Here is a 12,021-nt window from a genome sequence, read left to right on the forward strand (position 1 = left end):
AGGTACTACGCATTTTGAATACATGTTCTGTGTTTACTTCATTGACGACAGTAAGAAATGATATTTGAATGTTTTCCTATGAATTATGTGTGTATTTATTCGTTTAAAATATATGTTCGTAGCTTAAGTTTCAACAAATTTTTTCGTTCTAGATTGACTAGGTGGAGTGGCCTGATCATTATTAGTATTCAGCAATATTGACGCACCAGTAAACATGGTATACCTTCAATAAGCGAGCACATTTAATTATATTCCCTCTTTTAGAAAATATTTTTAACCGTGGACGATGCATGAGGTACGAGTGATTACATAAAACTATTTTTACACAGTTCTCTATCACCTAATTATTTTGTTGCTTCAATGTTGAGTTATAATTGACTCTCTCACTTTTAATTTCCCTTTTTTAGATAAATACAGCATTTAAAAATAATTTCGTCTTCAAATAGTAACAGTGATTATATGTTAGTAATACAAGTGTGTCATCTGCTGAAATCGCTAAAAATGCCAGCAACATATTATGCAGTTGCCAAAGGTCACAAACCTGGAATATATGACAGTTGGTAATACATTTATATTTTTCATATAACTCGTCATTATTACTGTATATTATATTAAACTCGTTTTATATAAATTATACATAATCTGTTTTTGTTAAGGGATGAATGTAAACGTCAAGTCCACCAATTCTCTGGCGCTGTATTCAAAAAGTTTCCATCCAAAGAAGCAGCTCAAAGTTTCATTAGGGAAAAGACGAGCTCTAGTAGGGGAAAAGGAAATTCCACCAAGGAAAATACAAATTCCACCAAGGGAAATACAAGGAGCACTGAAAACCTTGATACCATAACATTTCCAATAAGGAAAAGGTACAGTAGACACTGGTGAATGACTACAACATAAAACTGTTATTTCAATTTTTAACTTGTTCAGGGCACTACCTCACATAGATGCACTTGTCAGAGATAAATTGTCTGCGAAGAAATGTAAACTGATAGATTTCAGTGAAATTCCATCTGCCACATCCAATGTGCAAGTGAATACCTATTAATACATATAATATAGTTGTTGTATTTTTGCATTTGTATCTATCCTAGAATTTATTCCAGAAATCGTCTTCAGGATTTATAGTTGACAGTGACGGTTATGTGAATGTATATACTGATGGAGCATGTAGTTCAAACGGTTACAAGAATTCACTAGCAGGCATAGGCGTCTGGTTTGGCGAAGATCATCCCCTGTAGGTTGCGTTATGTCCTCAAAACACACTTTTGATTTTGCAATATTTTATTTCTCTATAACTATAGGAATGTATCAGCACCGGTTGTTGGTAGACAAACCAACAATAATGCAGAAATTCAGGCTGTGACTATGGCTGCGAGAAAAGCAAAAGAAGCAGGTGTAACGAAACTGAAAATTATTACAGACTCCCAGTTCTTAATCAAATGCATAAATCAATGGATGCCAAAATGGAAGAGAAATGGATGGAAAACTGCAGAAAATAAACCTGTTATAAACAAAGTTGAATTATTAGAAATGGAGGAAGCACTGAAATCTTTAAACATAGCTTGGGTATGAGCTACATCACAGTCACTTTCTACTTACATTATACTAATTTGTAGTTTAATTTATTCGTGGAACAATATTACAGAAACATGTTAACGGACACGTTGGAATACACGGGAATGAAATGGCTGATAAATTAGCAAGAGCAGGCTGTAAAAAAGTATAAAAATATCTATTACATAAACTATACATATAATACATTTATACATATATTTTTTAAATAACCGTTGTAGTGTATTATTTATTTTCCTCAAAAGCATACAATATATTTGTAGAGAAATAATTTAACAGTTTTGTGTTCTCTAATAAACAATAAGTAGAACAGCAAAAACTATATGAAAAAGTATATGTTCATTCTTCTAAATACATATCAAGTTTTTCTTTGTTAATGTATAAATATGAAAGATTTTAATTAGAATTTAATGTGTTCGGTATTTCTTCAGGATTCTCTGTAGCTTCTTTGTCCTTTGATTGCTGACGTATCTGTTTCAGAAGAATATATATATCTTCTGGTGATACGTGTAATGCCAGAAGTTCCATTATCACGCTAAAAGAACAAAGTATTACATTTGTTTATATTTTAATATTGGTATAACAAATCTGAAGAATTATTGCATACAACCATGTTTTTCGAATTTTTACCGATGAACTCTTGGAACTGCTGAAATCCCTGCTAATTCTGCTAGAGCTATTAATTCTGCTTGATGGGTCTGTGGCAATGACATTTTATCCATTAAATATGTGAAACGGTATACAACTATAATGCTTATCACATAGAATTTCTTCTTTCATGAAGAAATCAGGAAGCCATATAAACAAATATTGTTTCGATACCACGCGATTAGTATTAATAGGTTAGGTCTACTCTTCTATCTTGTTTGACGTTCGGTTTTCGAACGCAAATGATTCATGCCGCATTTCTCATAAGATAGAATGTAAATTCCGGCAAAAATCATTTGCTGTATTCAAACGTCAGTACCGTGCCTTCATCACAGACGAGGTACAGGATTAGACCAATCACCACTGATATATATATACTATGGATTCGAGATACCGTGAAACGAATTGAAGCGGCTTTACATGCCAGCGCCGCCAGTTATACACCGGTGTACTACATCATTTATTCATTTAACTATATCATTTATGCTTTTATGTTTTTAATCAGAACAATATTGTTAAGACGAATGTGTTGTAGAGCTTGTGTCCCGATCAAAATGAGTCCAAACACGACATCATTTGGACTGTCTTTAATGAGATTGTAATTTTTATCGTAACATTACGTATCAGTGAAACTTGTTCGATTATACTCGAATTTGACCTCATTTTCATCAGGAAAATCCCCTCCATTCGCTCGTCACAATTTTATGAGGATATATTGATAAATCTAAAAGTTTAAACTTTCATTCGTGCCCCATTCTCCATCCGCTTACATTGTATGTCGTTTGTCGTCGCTGGGTCTTTGAATCTCGGCGCTCGGTAAAAGTAATTCGAAGATTTATTAGAAGCCTTCGAATAGAAAATACAGATAAAAGATGAAAAAATTATTCGAAGTTCGAATAAATCCACTTCGAAAAAAAAATTATCTTTTTTCGTCGGATAAATTCTCGTCGAATAAAATTATTTATTCGATACTCGTCGAATAAAGATACTTTTTTTATTCGAACCTTCGAATAAGGAAATAAAAATTTTTTTATCTTTTATTCGTTATTCGAAATTTTTATTTAGATAAATATTTTGCCCAACTCTGGTCGGAGAATGTAACATTTGATAATCGATATGGGTCCGTGATGAATCACCTTCTCACCGACGAGAATTTCCTTAGTGGTCTTCTGCACCGACGAAATACCGTCGTTGGCCTTCTGTTTCTTACTCCAGCCAAAATCTATCCTAGAGGGCGGTAGAAAACACCGAATTTTTCGAGCGACACATTCTCCCGTAAGGCTGGCAGTCTTTATATATATCTCTTCGGTGACATAACTCGTCAATCATTTGTATTTGACCAGATTTGATCATTTTTGTGGATCTAGTTCCAACATTTATCGTTCGTCAGCGTAGAGGGCGTAAGAAAACCAGTTGTTTACATGTGAGACACGAAACCCCATATGGTGATTGGTCTCCTCCTATACCACGTCTGTGCCTGTACCTCGTTTGTGGTGATACCGTGCCTTCATTGCCAGTCACAGATGGCGATACCATGTATTTCCACTGTTGACATAACATGGTTATTTTAATGATTTTTTAATATATTTCGTTACGAAAATATTTGAATATTATGGCATACTAAACAACTATTATCCGTTGAACGGTGAAAGTGAGACGGCGAGTCTAAATATTTACCCAGGTTCTGATAGGTATAGGAACAATAATATTTAGGGACTGTTTTCAAACTGCGACTAATGTTGGTACTCGTATTTCCTTTACGACATATCCGCAGCCTGACTGAAGAAAGTTCTTTACCTTCGGTAGCCATTTTACGGTGTACACTTGCCAAATTAAAGTGAGGATAAATATGTCAATTTAATGAAGTTTAATTTGTTACTTTCATGCAGTGTGGTAAAAACTTTATATTTTAATGTCTGTTACAGCCGGCATAATGGAAAACGACAACGGAGATGTTGTTGACTTGTACATCCCAAGGAAATGGTAAGCGGTACACGTGGGTTATACTCGTTGTTATGAATCCAAACAGCATTGTGTGTTTTTTCTTTAAAGATCTTTGGACATTATGAAAGTTATTGTCCTAAATAATAGCGAAATTAATTTCAAACATTTAACTAATAAGTAAATAACATTTGTATCCATAGCTCGTCCAGTAATCGTATCATTCACGCTAAGGATCATGCTTCCATTCAGTTGAGCATTGCTGATGTTGATCCAGAAACTGGTCGTATGACTGATGCACAAAAAATGTATGCGATTTGTGGAGCTATCAGACGTATGGTACGTGGATTTTTACATCTATTGTACAAATTACAGTTTTAGATGTTGTGTATGAATAATTTTTTCAAATTTCTTTCAGGGTGAATCCGATGATTGCTTAGTACGTCTTGCAAAAAATGATGGCATTTTACCGAAAAACTTTTGATGTAAGATTATTATTATACTCTTCCAATAAAATTAGAAAAACCTAAACAATGCGAATAATATTTCACTACCATTTTGACCGTACAATTAGTTATAGATTTGTTGTATATACTATTTATTATATGATTTGTACACATATTTGTACATACGAAATAATGACTTTTTATATATACATGTATATTATTCACAAAGGAAATTCTTTAATTAATCGATGCTTCGATTTTTGTGAAGCAAAAACTTGGAATTATTTTGTTCCAGAGAATATGCATATATCGGTTATATAAAAATAAAAATTATGTTTAAGAAATGTAGATAGTTACACATGCCAAGAAATTATAATCTCAAGTATCAATAGTCAACTGCATTCAAACAAAGTATTCATAAACATTTTATATAATACTCCGAGTTGTACGAGTTAGAAAAATTTGTCGAACATTTGAAAAAGTCGTTTAGTTATTATTACGAGATAGCATGTAATTATAAATGCAGCGTCGATTTATTATAGTAAAGATTTAACATTCTCGTTTGTTATACACATATTTCATATATCTGTTTTTTTTCGAGTAATACTGCTTAATTTCATATATTACTCAAGTATACAAGATAAACATACAAGATTAAATAATACGCCTAATAACTGACGATGTAAATTTTGTGCATATATATCATTCATATCATAATCGAGGAATTATCGTGTATTATAAACACTCAACAATTTAGTACTAAAAAATATTTTTGCTGTGTTAGTATCAACTGGTGGGAACTTGCTTATCATGCACGAGCAATCTGTAGAAAGTTTAATCGGAATGCGTTTAAAATATTTACCCTGAGTATATTCACTCATTCCTCAGATTTCAATGCATATATCACTACTCTCGTAGGCCAATGAATTCATTCATGTCTTTTAAGAAATCAAACGTATCCTTTAATCGCTCCGCAATTTGCCTGCATAAAATAAACTGGTATATATCGTATTAATAACTATTTCTACTAAATAGGAATATTGTAGGCCTAAATAATTGGACGTCTTCAATGTTCACGGTCTTTTTTTTCAAGGCGAATGAGAGATTACTTGGCTCGCTCCTACTCTCACTTTTTGTTTATGGAAACACTTTTCACGTTGTCAATCTGTTCCTCGAATAAACAATGATTTCTGCTAGATTCGCGACGAATGTAAAAATTTCCTTAGGAAATGAAATCGCTGGTCAATTATCCAAGGCAATCTATCACTTTATGAATTTTTATGTATATATCTTACACTATCTTCGTACACAGACGGGTCTGTGTATCATACATTTAACACGGGCGTGTCCGATAGGGAATGAACACGATTAAATCTACGGTTCTTTAGCGTTGCAATCGCATCGGTAAGATCTGCTCGTTTACTAAAAAAATCTACAATCGCGTGACCTGTTAAGGCAGATGCCAGGAACTGTTCGACGCTTATTGACCATTCTGGATCGGTGGAGGACGTTACGTTGGATGGGTTTCCGTTTCGATCATGCGACTAGAAAAATAACACGCCATGTTACATGTAAGAAAAGAATTTGTTTACTAACAACGTACCCGTTCGGTGGTCGAGGGCGATTGCTGAGCAGCCGTGGCAGCTAAAAGCAAGCTGTCTTCAGACTCATCCCGGTCGACATAAAACTTTTTACCAACGTCGCCTAATTGAAGCAAAAGAGTACCTGTATTCAACAAAAATATACTTTCTTAATTAAGGACCCGATGTTTCATCATCAACGGTACAGCTGCGTGCAAGTTACCTATAGAGGCTATACAATGATAAGTTTCTTGTTCTTCTGGTTGTGCGGGAAACATGTCGTACAGAGTTTTCCATAACGCTATGAAGTGTCCCTGGGACATTTTTGGCACAGTTTTTAAATCCAAAGGACTGTCTTTCGACGTGATCATGGAACGCAAGCTGCCCATGCTTTGAATCTCCCATGACTGGTCTTGCTGACTGTTCAAGCTTATCGAACGAGACAGAGAACCTGCAGACGGCTCTTCTGCCAGACTCACTGGCATTTCTAAGGAAGCGACACTTTGTTCCATACTGTCAAAGAAGTCTGTTGCTTCTGCTGCAACTTCTGCTCCATCTAATGGTAATTTAAAGATTTATTATAACCTTGATTTCATTATAAATCATTAATGAGAACATTATTTACCAGATTGCACTGGCGATTCAAAGTCAGCGGGGGTGAGCAATGGCGGTAAGTGGAGAGTGTATAAAAGTTTCAACCTTTGCGTCAAGTCAGCGGTCGCTGTCATTCCAATAGCTTGTACTAATTCTCGAAAGTTTAGCAAACCATCACGATTACGGTCCATCAACTGATAGTACAATAGTACTTATGAACATTTTCTGATATTTGCTTGATCTTATAATAATAAAATTGAGATACACGTAGACGTTAATTCTCTAATGCTTAACGATTCGGTTATCCTTATACATCGAAAATCATTGAAATTGTAAATACATAAAAGCTAATCGCATCATGAAGCATGATTGACTTACACGGAACAACCGAGCTGACAAGGATTCAGCTTGACTACATTTTCCCCATGGCGACAGCCCGCCAAATAATATTCTGAATAATTCGAAGTCTACTTTGTATGCTTCGTAGGGGGGCTGCATTGGATCGTAGCGATCAGGCTCAGATTTCCGTTGGCTCATCAATTCTTCTCTTACTAAGCTTAGCAGATCCTGTATATAAAAGTTAATACGTATTAGAGATTATTCGTTTCACGTGTACATCTACAGTCAAGTCGTTTAGTTCAATTTTAGAAAAGTTATTCTGTTTCAAAGACTGTTCGAATACTTTCGTGAACAATTGTATAATTATAGCTACTCTTGTACCTGTAATTCTTCCATTGTCATGTACTTATCAACGATAACGCTTCTGAGTACGTTCTTTTCAATACCGTCTTCCAAACTCTGAACTACCCTAAGCCTATGCTTCAAGCGAAGCCTTTCTATTCCTCCGGTAGTCAAGGTTCCATATCTTGAGTACGCTTCATATATTAAAGTTTGGACAGATATACTCTAGAATAAGTATACATATATAGATCTACGTATTTCTACTTATATCCGTACGAACGAATGAGACGATTCAAGGCAAACATGCTCACCCTGTTAGAAGTGGCACTGTCGACTGGTCTGGGCAATACAGGACCCTCATCATTGAACACACCTCCCAGATAATCTGTTAACAACTGCATTGCTTCGCCATCGTCACGACAATTAAGTAATTTATCTTGATTCCATTCCAGTACTGTCAATGCTATCTGGCACAGGAAGAAAGACCTGTTTACTTCAAATTTCTTCTTTTATGTACTTTATTTCTGTATTCGTTAGAAAGGATAACGATAAAGTTGAAAGTTTCCTCAAGTAGAAATTAATTTCAAAGAAAAAAGTATATGAACGTATGTGTGCATGCTCGTGAACATGTAATACCTGGAAGATTACTTTCGCCCCGTCATAAAAGAAACAGTCCATTATATTGACTGCACTACTGGTCGGCATGACGCTTAAAAATATCGTCAAGAACCATGAAAGTGATATAACTTTGATTAATCCCAGTTCCTGTAGTCTAGCGTGCAAAGTTGGTAAGTATTCAGCGGCTAGCTCTTCCAAGAGACCTTGGTCAACGAGAGCACCGACTACTCTTCTGTCGTAATAATCGGGTAACAATGCCTCGCACACGTTGCATAACTGCCAGAAGGCAGATTCCTCCGAGCAGTAGATTAATAAGACGGAAGCTACTATATTCATTGCTTGGCAGTAGCCTGTGAGAAGGACGTTGGTCTTAGGATCGATTTTCTAATATAAGAATGTTAAAAACTTCCCAACATTTACCAATTTGTGGATTCTTCCAAGCATACGCGGAAAGCACTCTCCTCAACGCACTGATACCGGTATCCGATTGAAATGCTGGATGTTCCGGTAACGATCTGTGTAAATCTCTTTCTATTTCCTCATTCGCTTGGCAAGACTTGCCGAGCGATTGGTCAACCAATGACTTATAAACACCGGGATTCATGATCATGTCATTCAAAGCACCTAAGTACAAGAAAAAAATTGCATTTCGTTGTGCAGACGATTATTCTGCTAAATGTCATTTCTATTACCAGAAAATGTGAGCCAAACTTCTCCTCTGAGAGTCTGCGGTAGGCCCTGAATTATTAATGTTGCCGTCTCCGTCGTTCTGTACATCGTAATACCTCTTCCAAATTCCGCGAAATGAAGCTCCCATTGCTTTTCTTTAGCTTCTTGTTTTAGCGCCGCTTCGCTACTTAACGGTGCTTTGAATAATGTCATCAATGGTGGTTGTGGTTTCCATTGATTGGCGGTCTTAGCTTCGCCAGGTTTACCATCGTCCCGAGATGAACTGTTTTGGAACGGCGAACTGTCCGAGATACTTCTATTAAAATGTGAAAATGTCGATAAACAGCGGTGAAGTTCATAATACCAGTGAAGTTGACAACTTACAAAGCCGACAGTTTCGATCTTGCCAATAGCTCAGATATTTTTTGAACCACGAAATCTCTGTCGTGGATTTGAGCAAACAAAAAGGACGATCGTGCCGTTGTCACTAAAATCGACTTATCTATCCCCGTGCTGGACGATTGATTTTCAGCAGGTTCTATGAGCGTCACCTCCCTCAAAGGTATAACTACACTCACCAATCCTCTTACCTATACCATAATAAATGTCATTGAATAATATCATTATTTTTTATATGCATTTACTAGAGGTGTGCGAGATGGTCAGGACGGGTCCTCGAAAATTTCGAGATTCTCGAGAATACCAAAATTTTCGACCCGACATATTCGGGTTCTCGCACAGCCCTAGCATTTCCACGTGCCAAAGTATTACCCTGCTTTCAAAACAGAGGTAATTCTGCGATAGAAATATTTTCCCCCAAACATATCTCTTATTGTACGGTGTCCACAAAGTTGCATCAATACTGCCATCCAACTTTTCACTTCCTGGCAATCTAAACTGTAACCTGTATGCCTCGGAGTGCGCTCGTGCATCGAGATCACGTTTTAAGAAGGATGGTTTTTTAGGTACATTTTTACTGAAAATGTAAACTCCATTATGATCGGGGCAAATCAATTTTAATCACGCCTAATAGGATAGCTTAAATACCTTAGCTTATGTAAGAGTTCTCTGTCTTCGTTGAAACCGCTTTTCTCGTCTATAAGTCTTTTCATAGCAATATTTGTAAGCTGTTCCATTAACGAGTATGTCTCTGATTTATGCACAAACATTGAAAAATAATGCTGGAAATAAGTTGAAATATGTGATTAATAGAAAACGTTGGCAACGTTGTATCTGTGTATATTGGACTCACTTCTTTATTGTCTCTAGTTACAACGCGTATACTGTCAGGAAATAAGATAGAATTGGTTTTGCCCAATTCAGTAATATCTGCCCATCTTATAATTAATTTCGTTTCTCTTGCTAAAATATATGCATAAAAACACATATGATTTACCGACAAGTATAGCCATCCTTGTCTAGGAAAACGAGATTTCCAGTAACTGAAAAAGGCAATGTTAAGAGACAATGTTATAGAATTCTCTATGCATGAATATAAAAAATAACGTGAATTTACTTTAATATACAAGTACCTGCAGGAATAATAATTGACCAATTTATCCTCCTTTGGTATATTAAAAAGTTGATGAAATTTAAAGGATGTGGTTTTAAATGATTCTGGATCCTCTTCTGTGAACAATTAAGCTATCGTTAGAACCTCTCCATGTATACAATACACTTAATCGTATCAATGAATTTACCATCAGCAAATTGACAATCTGGAATACTGTTTGCAATAATAGACTGTATCTTGCAGCAAACGAATTCAGTTATTTCTTCTTCTGTGTCGAAAGAAGTCAAAGTATCCATCAAGTTTGAATGAAGCCATTCCCAATCTTTCAAGATTTCTTCGTGTGTCAGGGAACATGCGACTTCTGCATGCGGTACAGGTATAATAAGATCAATACTAGCCCAAACATAGAATTAGTAGAATTTTTCTAATTTCATGATTTCGTACTGTCTTACCCCAATAAACTTCTGACGACGGTGTTTGATGAAGTATCCTAAAGGGTGGGGGTTTAGTGTCAAGCACAATATCCAATGTTCCCACTAATATGGAGCCAAGACCTTTCGTTTTTCCATGCCCTTTACGACGTTGCAAAACAAAGTATACTGTTGCTTGTTCTGTAACCCTGCACAATGAAAACAAACAGAAAATAATTATTGAGTAGGAGCGAAAGGTCATAGCGTTTTCAAATTAAAATTCAAAGGCATATTTTCCATTCTGTTCCATTACTTTTTGACATTTTCGAGTCAATCTTAATGAATAAACATCTTATTGAATAAACTTATGAATTTTTTTGAATTTCAATGTAAAAGAACTTTCGTTCCAACCCGATACTTTTGAGGAGTATCCGAATTTTTTGTTTATGATTAAGGATACGATCGAAATGAAATTTGTAAAAATCGTATTAATAAAAATTAATATTTATTTTACTTCTACTGTGAACCATCTACTATCCGGCAAAATAAACTTTTCGGTTAGTCTGGCGTCTACAAAATAATCTACAAAAATAAAAAATTCGGTGTATACATATATATCCGCAGTATTAATTTCGCTGATAATTCGTGAAAGCGTAAATGTTCCTTATCTATAATAGTGCGTGCATAACATACGGGACGCGTTATACTTTCGATTTCTGCGTCGCGTGTTATTGCGAAAAAATGCAAGACCGATTCGTTCAAGCTCCGAACTTGTACAAAATTCTGTCTGGTAATGTCGTTTGTGCAACGACACGGGGGTCTTGGTTTCGATACTTTGTTCTGTAAACAAATAACGTCGACCGATAAATCGAAAAGCGATTTTCAAAAAGCCACTCTCCCGTCGGGAACCAAGTGCGCAGAAGTTAGCGAGATGTTAATAAACAATAACGCACGAAAACCGTTCGAATCTCGAAGCGAAGCAATGTCAGCTGTGTTTGACACACGATGTAAACAGTAATTACAATAGTACGTCGAGCATTATGTCTACATATTAATTTACCAGAGAGCGTTTGCCAGTAGAACCTCTTGTGGCTTCACCCACATATTGACCACTACTGTTCCAGCACATATGGTATCAAGGTTACAAATCCAAACACACACTTTATCCAAAACAGTCAGAAAATTCGCTGGCTGGTCAGGAGCAGAAAAAAATACTTGCCAAAGATAAACACCAACGCGAACTCTACTACAAACCGTTTATCGTCACTTGCGTTGATCCTGTCAATTTCGCCACACGTACAAACGAAAATGTTACTATACTTCGTAAAGTCTTCTGTTGCGCGAACGTA

General features: G+C 35.8%; 4 protein-coding genes across 8 annotated transcripts; 2 read left to right on the forward strand and 2 right to left on the reverse strand.

Moving 5' to 3' along the window:
- The first annotated feature begins 8 nt into the window (after positions 1–8).
- Positions 9–1,786, forward strand: Rnh1 (ribonuclease H1). Of its 4 annotated transcripts, none has more exons than XM_076798555.1 (8): positions 9–50; positions 153–295; positions 408–560; positions 657–863; positions 928–1,030; positions 1,104–1,234; positions 1,302–1,566; positions 1,646–1,786. In XM_076798555.1, exons 3-8 carry the CDS (start codon positions 460–462, stop codon positions 1,724–1,726), a joined length of 888 nt encoding a protein of 295 aa, XP_076654670.1. In that variant the 5' UTR covers positions 9–50; positions 153–295; positions 408–459; the 3' UTR covers positions 1,727–1,786. The 4 variants fall into 4 exon arrangements, with proteins under 4 accessions (XP_076654670.1, XP_076654674.1, XP_076654672.1 ...); XM_076798559.1 differs by having other exon boundaries at positions 467–560; XM_076798557.1 differs by having other exon boundaries at positions 17–87.
- Positions 1,787–1,788: 2 nt separating this feature from the next.
- On the reverse strand, positions 1,789–2,529 carry LOC143360034 (uncharacterized). The gene is made up of 2 exons (XM_076798560.1): positions 2,203–2,529; positions 1,789–2,107 (listed from the first exon to the last, which is right to left on the reverse strand). The coding sequence occupies exons 1-2, from the start codon at positions 2,292–2,294 to the stop codon at positions 1,969–1,971; spliced, it is 231 nt and encodes a 76-aa protein (XP_076654675.1). The 5' UTR covers positions 2,295–2,529; the 3' UTR covers positions 1,789–1,968.
- A 1,432-nt stretch (positions 2,530–3,961) lies between these two features.
- Positions 3,962–4,695, forward strand: Rps21 (ribosomal protein S21). Its single transcript, XM_076797840.1, has 4 exons — positions 3,962–4,057; positions 4,146–4,203; positions 4,365–4,500; positions 4,580–4,695. The coding sequence occupies exons 2-4, from the start codon at positions 4,154–4,156 to the stop codon at positions 4,643–4,645; spliced, it is 252 nt and encodes an 83-aa protein (XP_076653955.1). The 5' UTR covers positions 3,962–4,057; positions 4,146–4,153; the 3' UTR covers positions 4,646–4,695.
- Positions 4,696–5,868: 1,173 nt separating this feature from the next.
- Tbc1d8-9 (TBC1 domain family member 8/9) lies at positions 5,869–11,945 on the reverse strand. 2 transcript variants are annotated; one of them, XM_076797824.1, is made up of 18 exons: positions 11,733–11,945; positions 10,715–10,881; positions 10,450–10,623; positions 10,282–10,378; positions 10,002–10,191; positions 9,797–9,930; positions 9,521–9,725; positions 9,134–9,339; positions 8,773–9,065; positions 8,501–8,704; positions 8,099–8,430; positions 7,774–7,929; positions 7,502–7,687; positions 7,160–7,348; positions 6,813–6,975; positions 6,411–6,743; positions 6,211–6,332; positions 5,869–6,151 (listed from the first exon to the last, which is right to left on the reverse strand). In XM_076797824.1, the coding sequence occupies exons 1-18, from the start codon at positions 11,774–11,776 to the stop codon at positions 5,933–5,935; spliced, it is 3,414 nt and encodes a 1,137-aa protein (XP_076653939.1). In that variant the 5' UTR covers positions 11,777–11,945; the 3' UTR covers positions 5,869–5,932. The 2 variants fall into 2 exon arrangements, with proteins under 2 accessions (XP_076653939.1, XP_076653940.1); XM_076797825.1 differs by having other exon boundaries at positions 8,773–9,050; positions 11,733–11,944.
- Between the last annotated feature and the right edge of the window lie 76 nt (positions 11,946–12,021).

This window comes from Halictus rubicundus, chromosome 12 (assembly GCF_050948215.1).
Source record: "Halictus rubicundus isolate RS-2024b chromosome 12, iyHalRubi1_principal, whole genome shotgun sequence".
In the NCBI taxonomy this organism is placed as follows: Eukaryota; Metazoa; Arthropoda; class Insecta; order Hymenoptera; family Halictidae; genus Halictus; species Halictus rubicundus.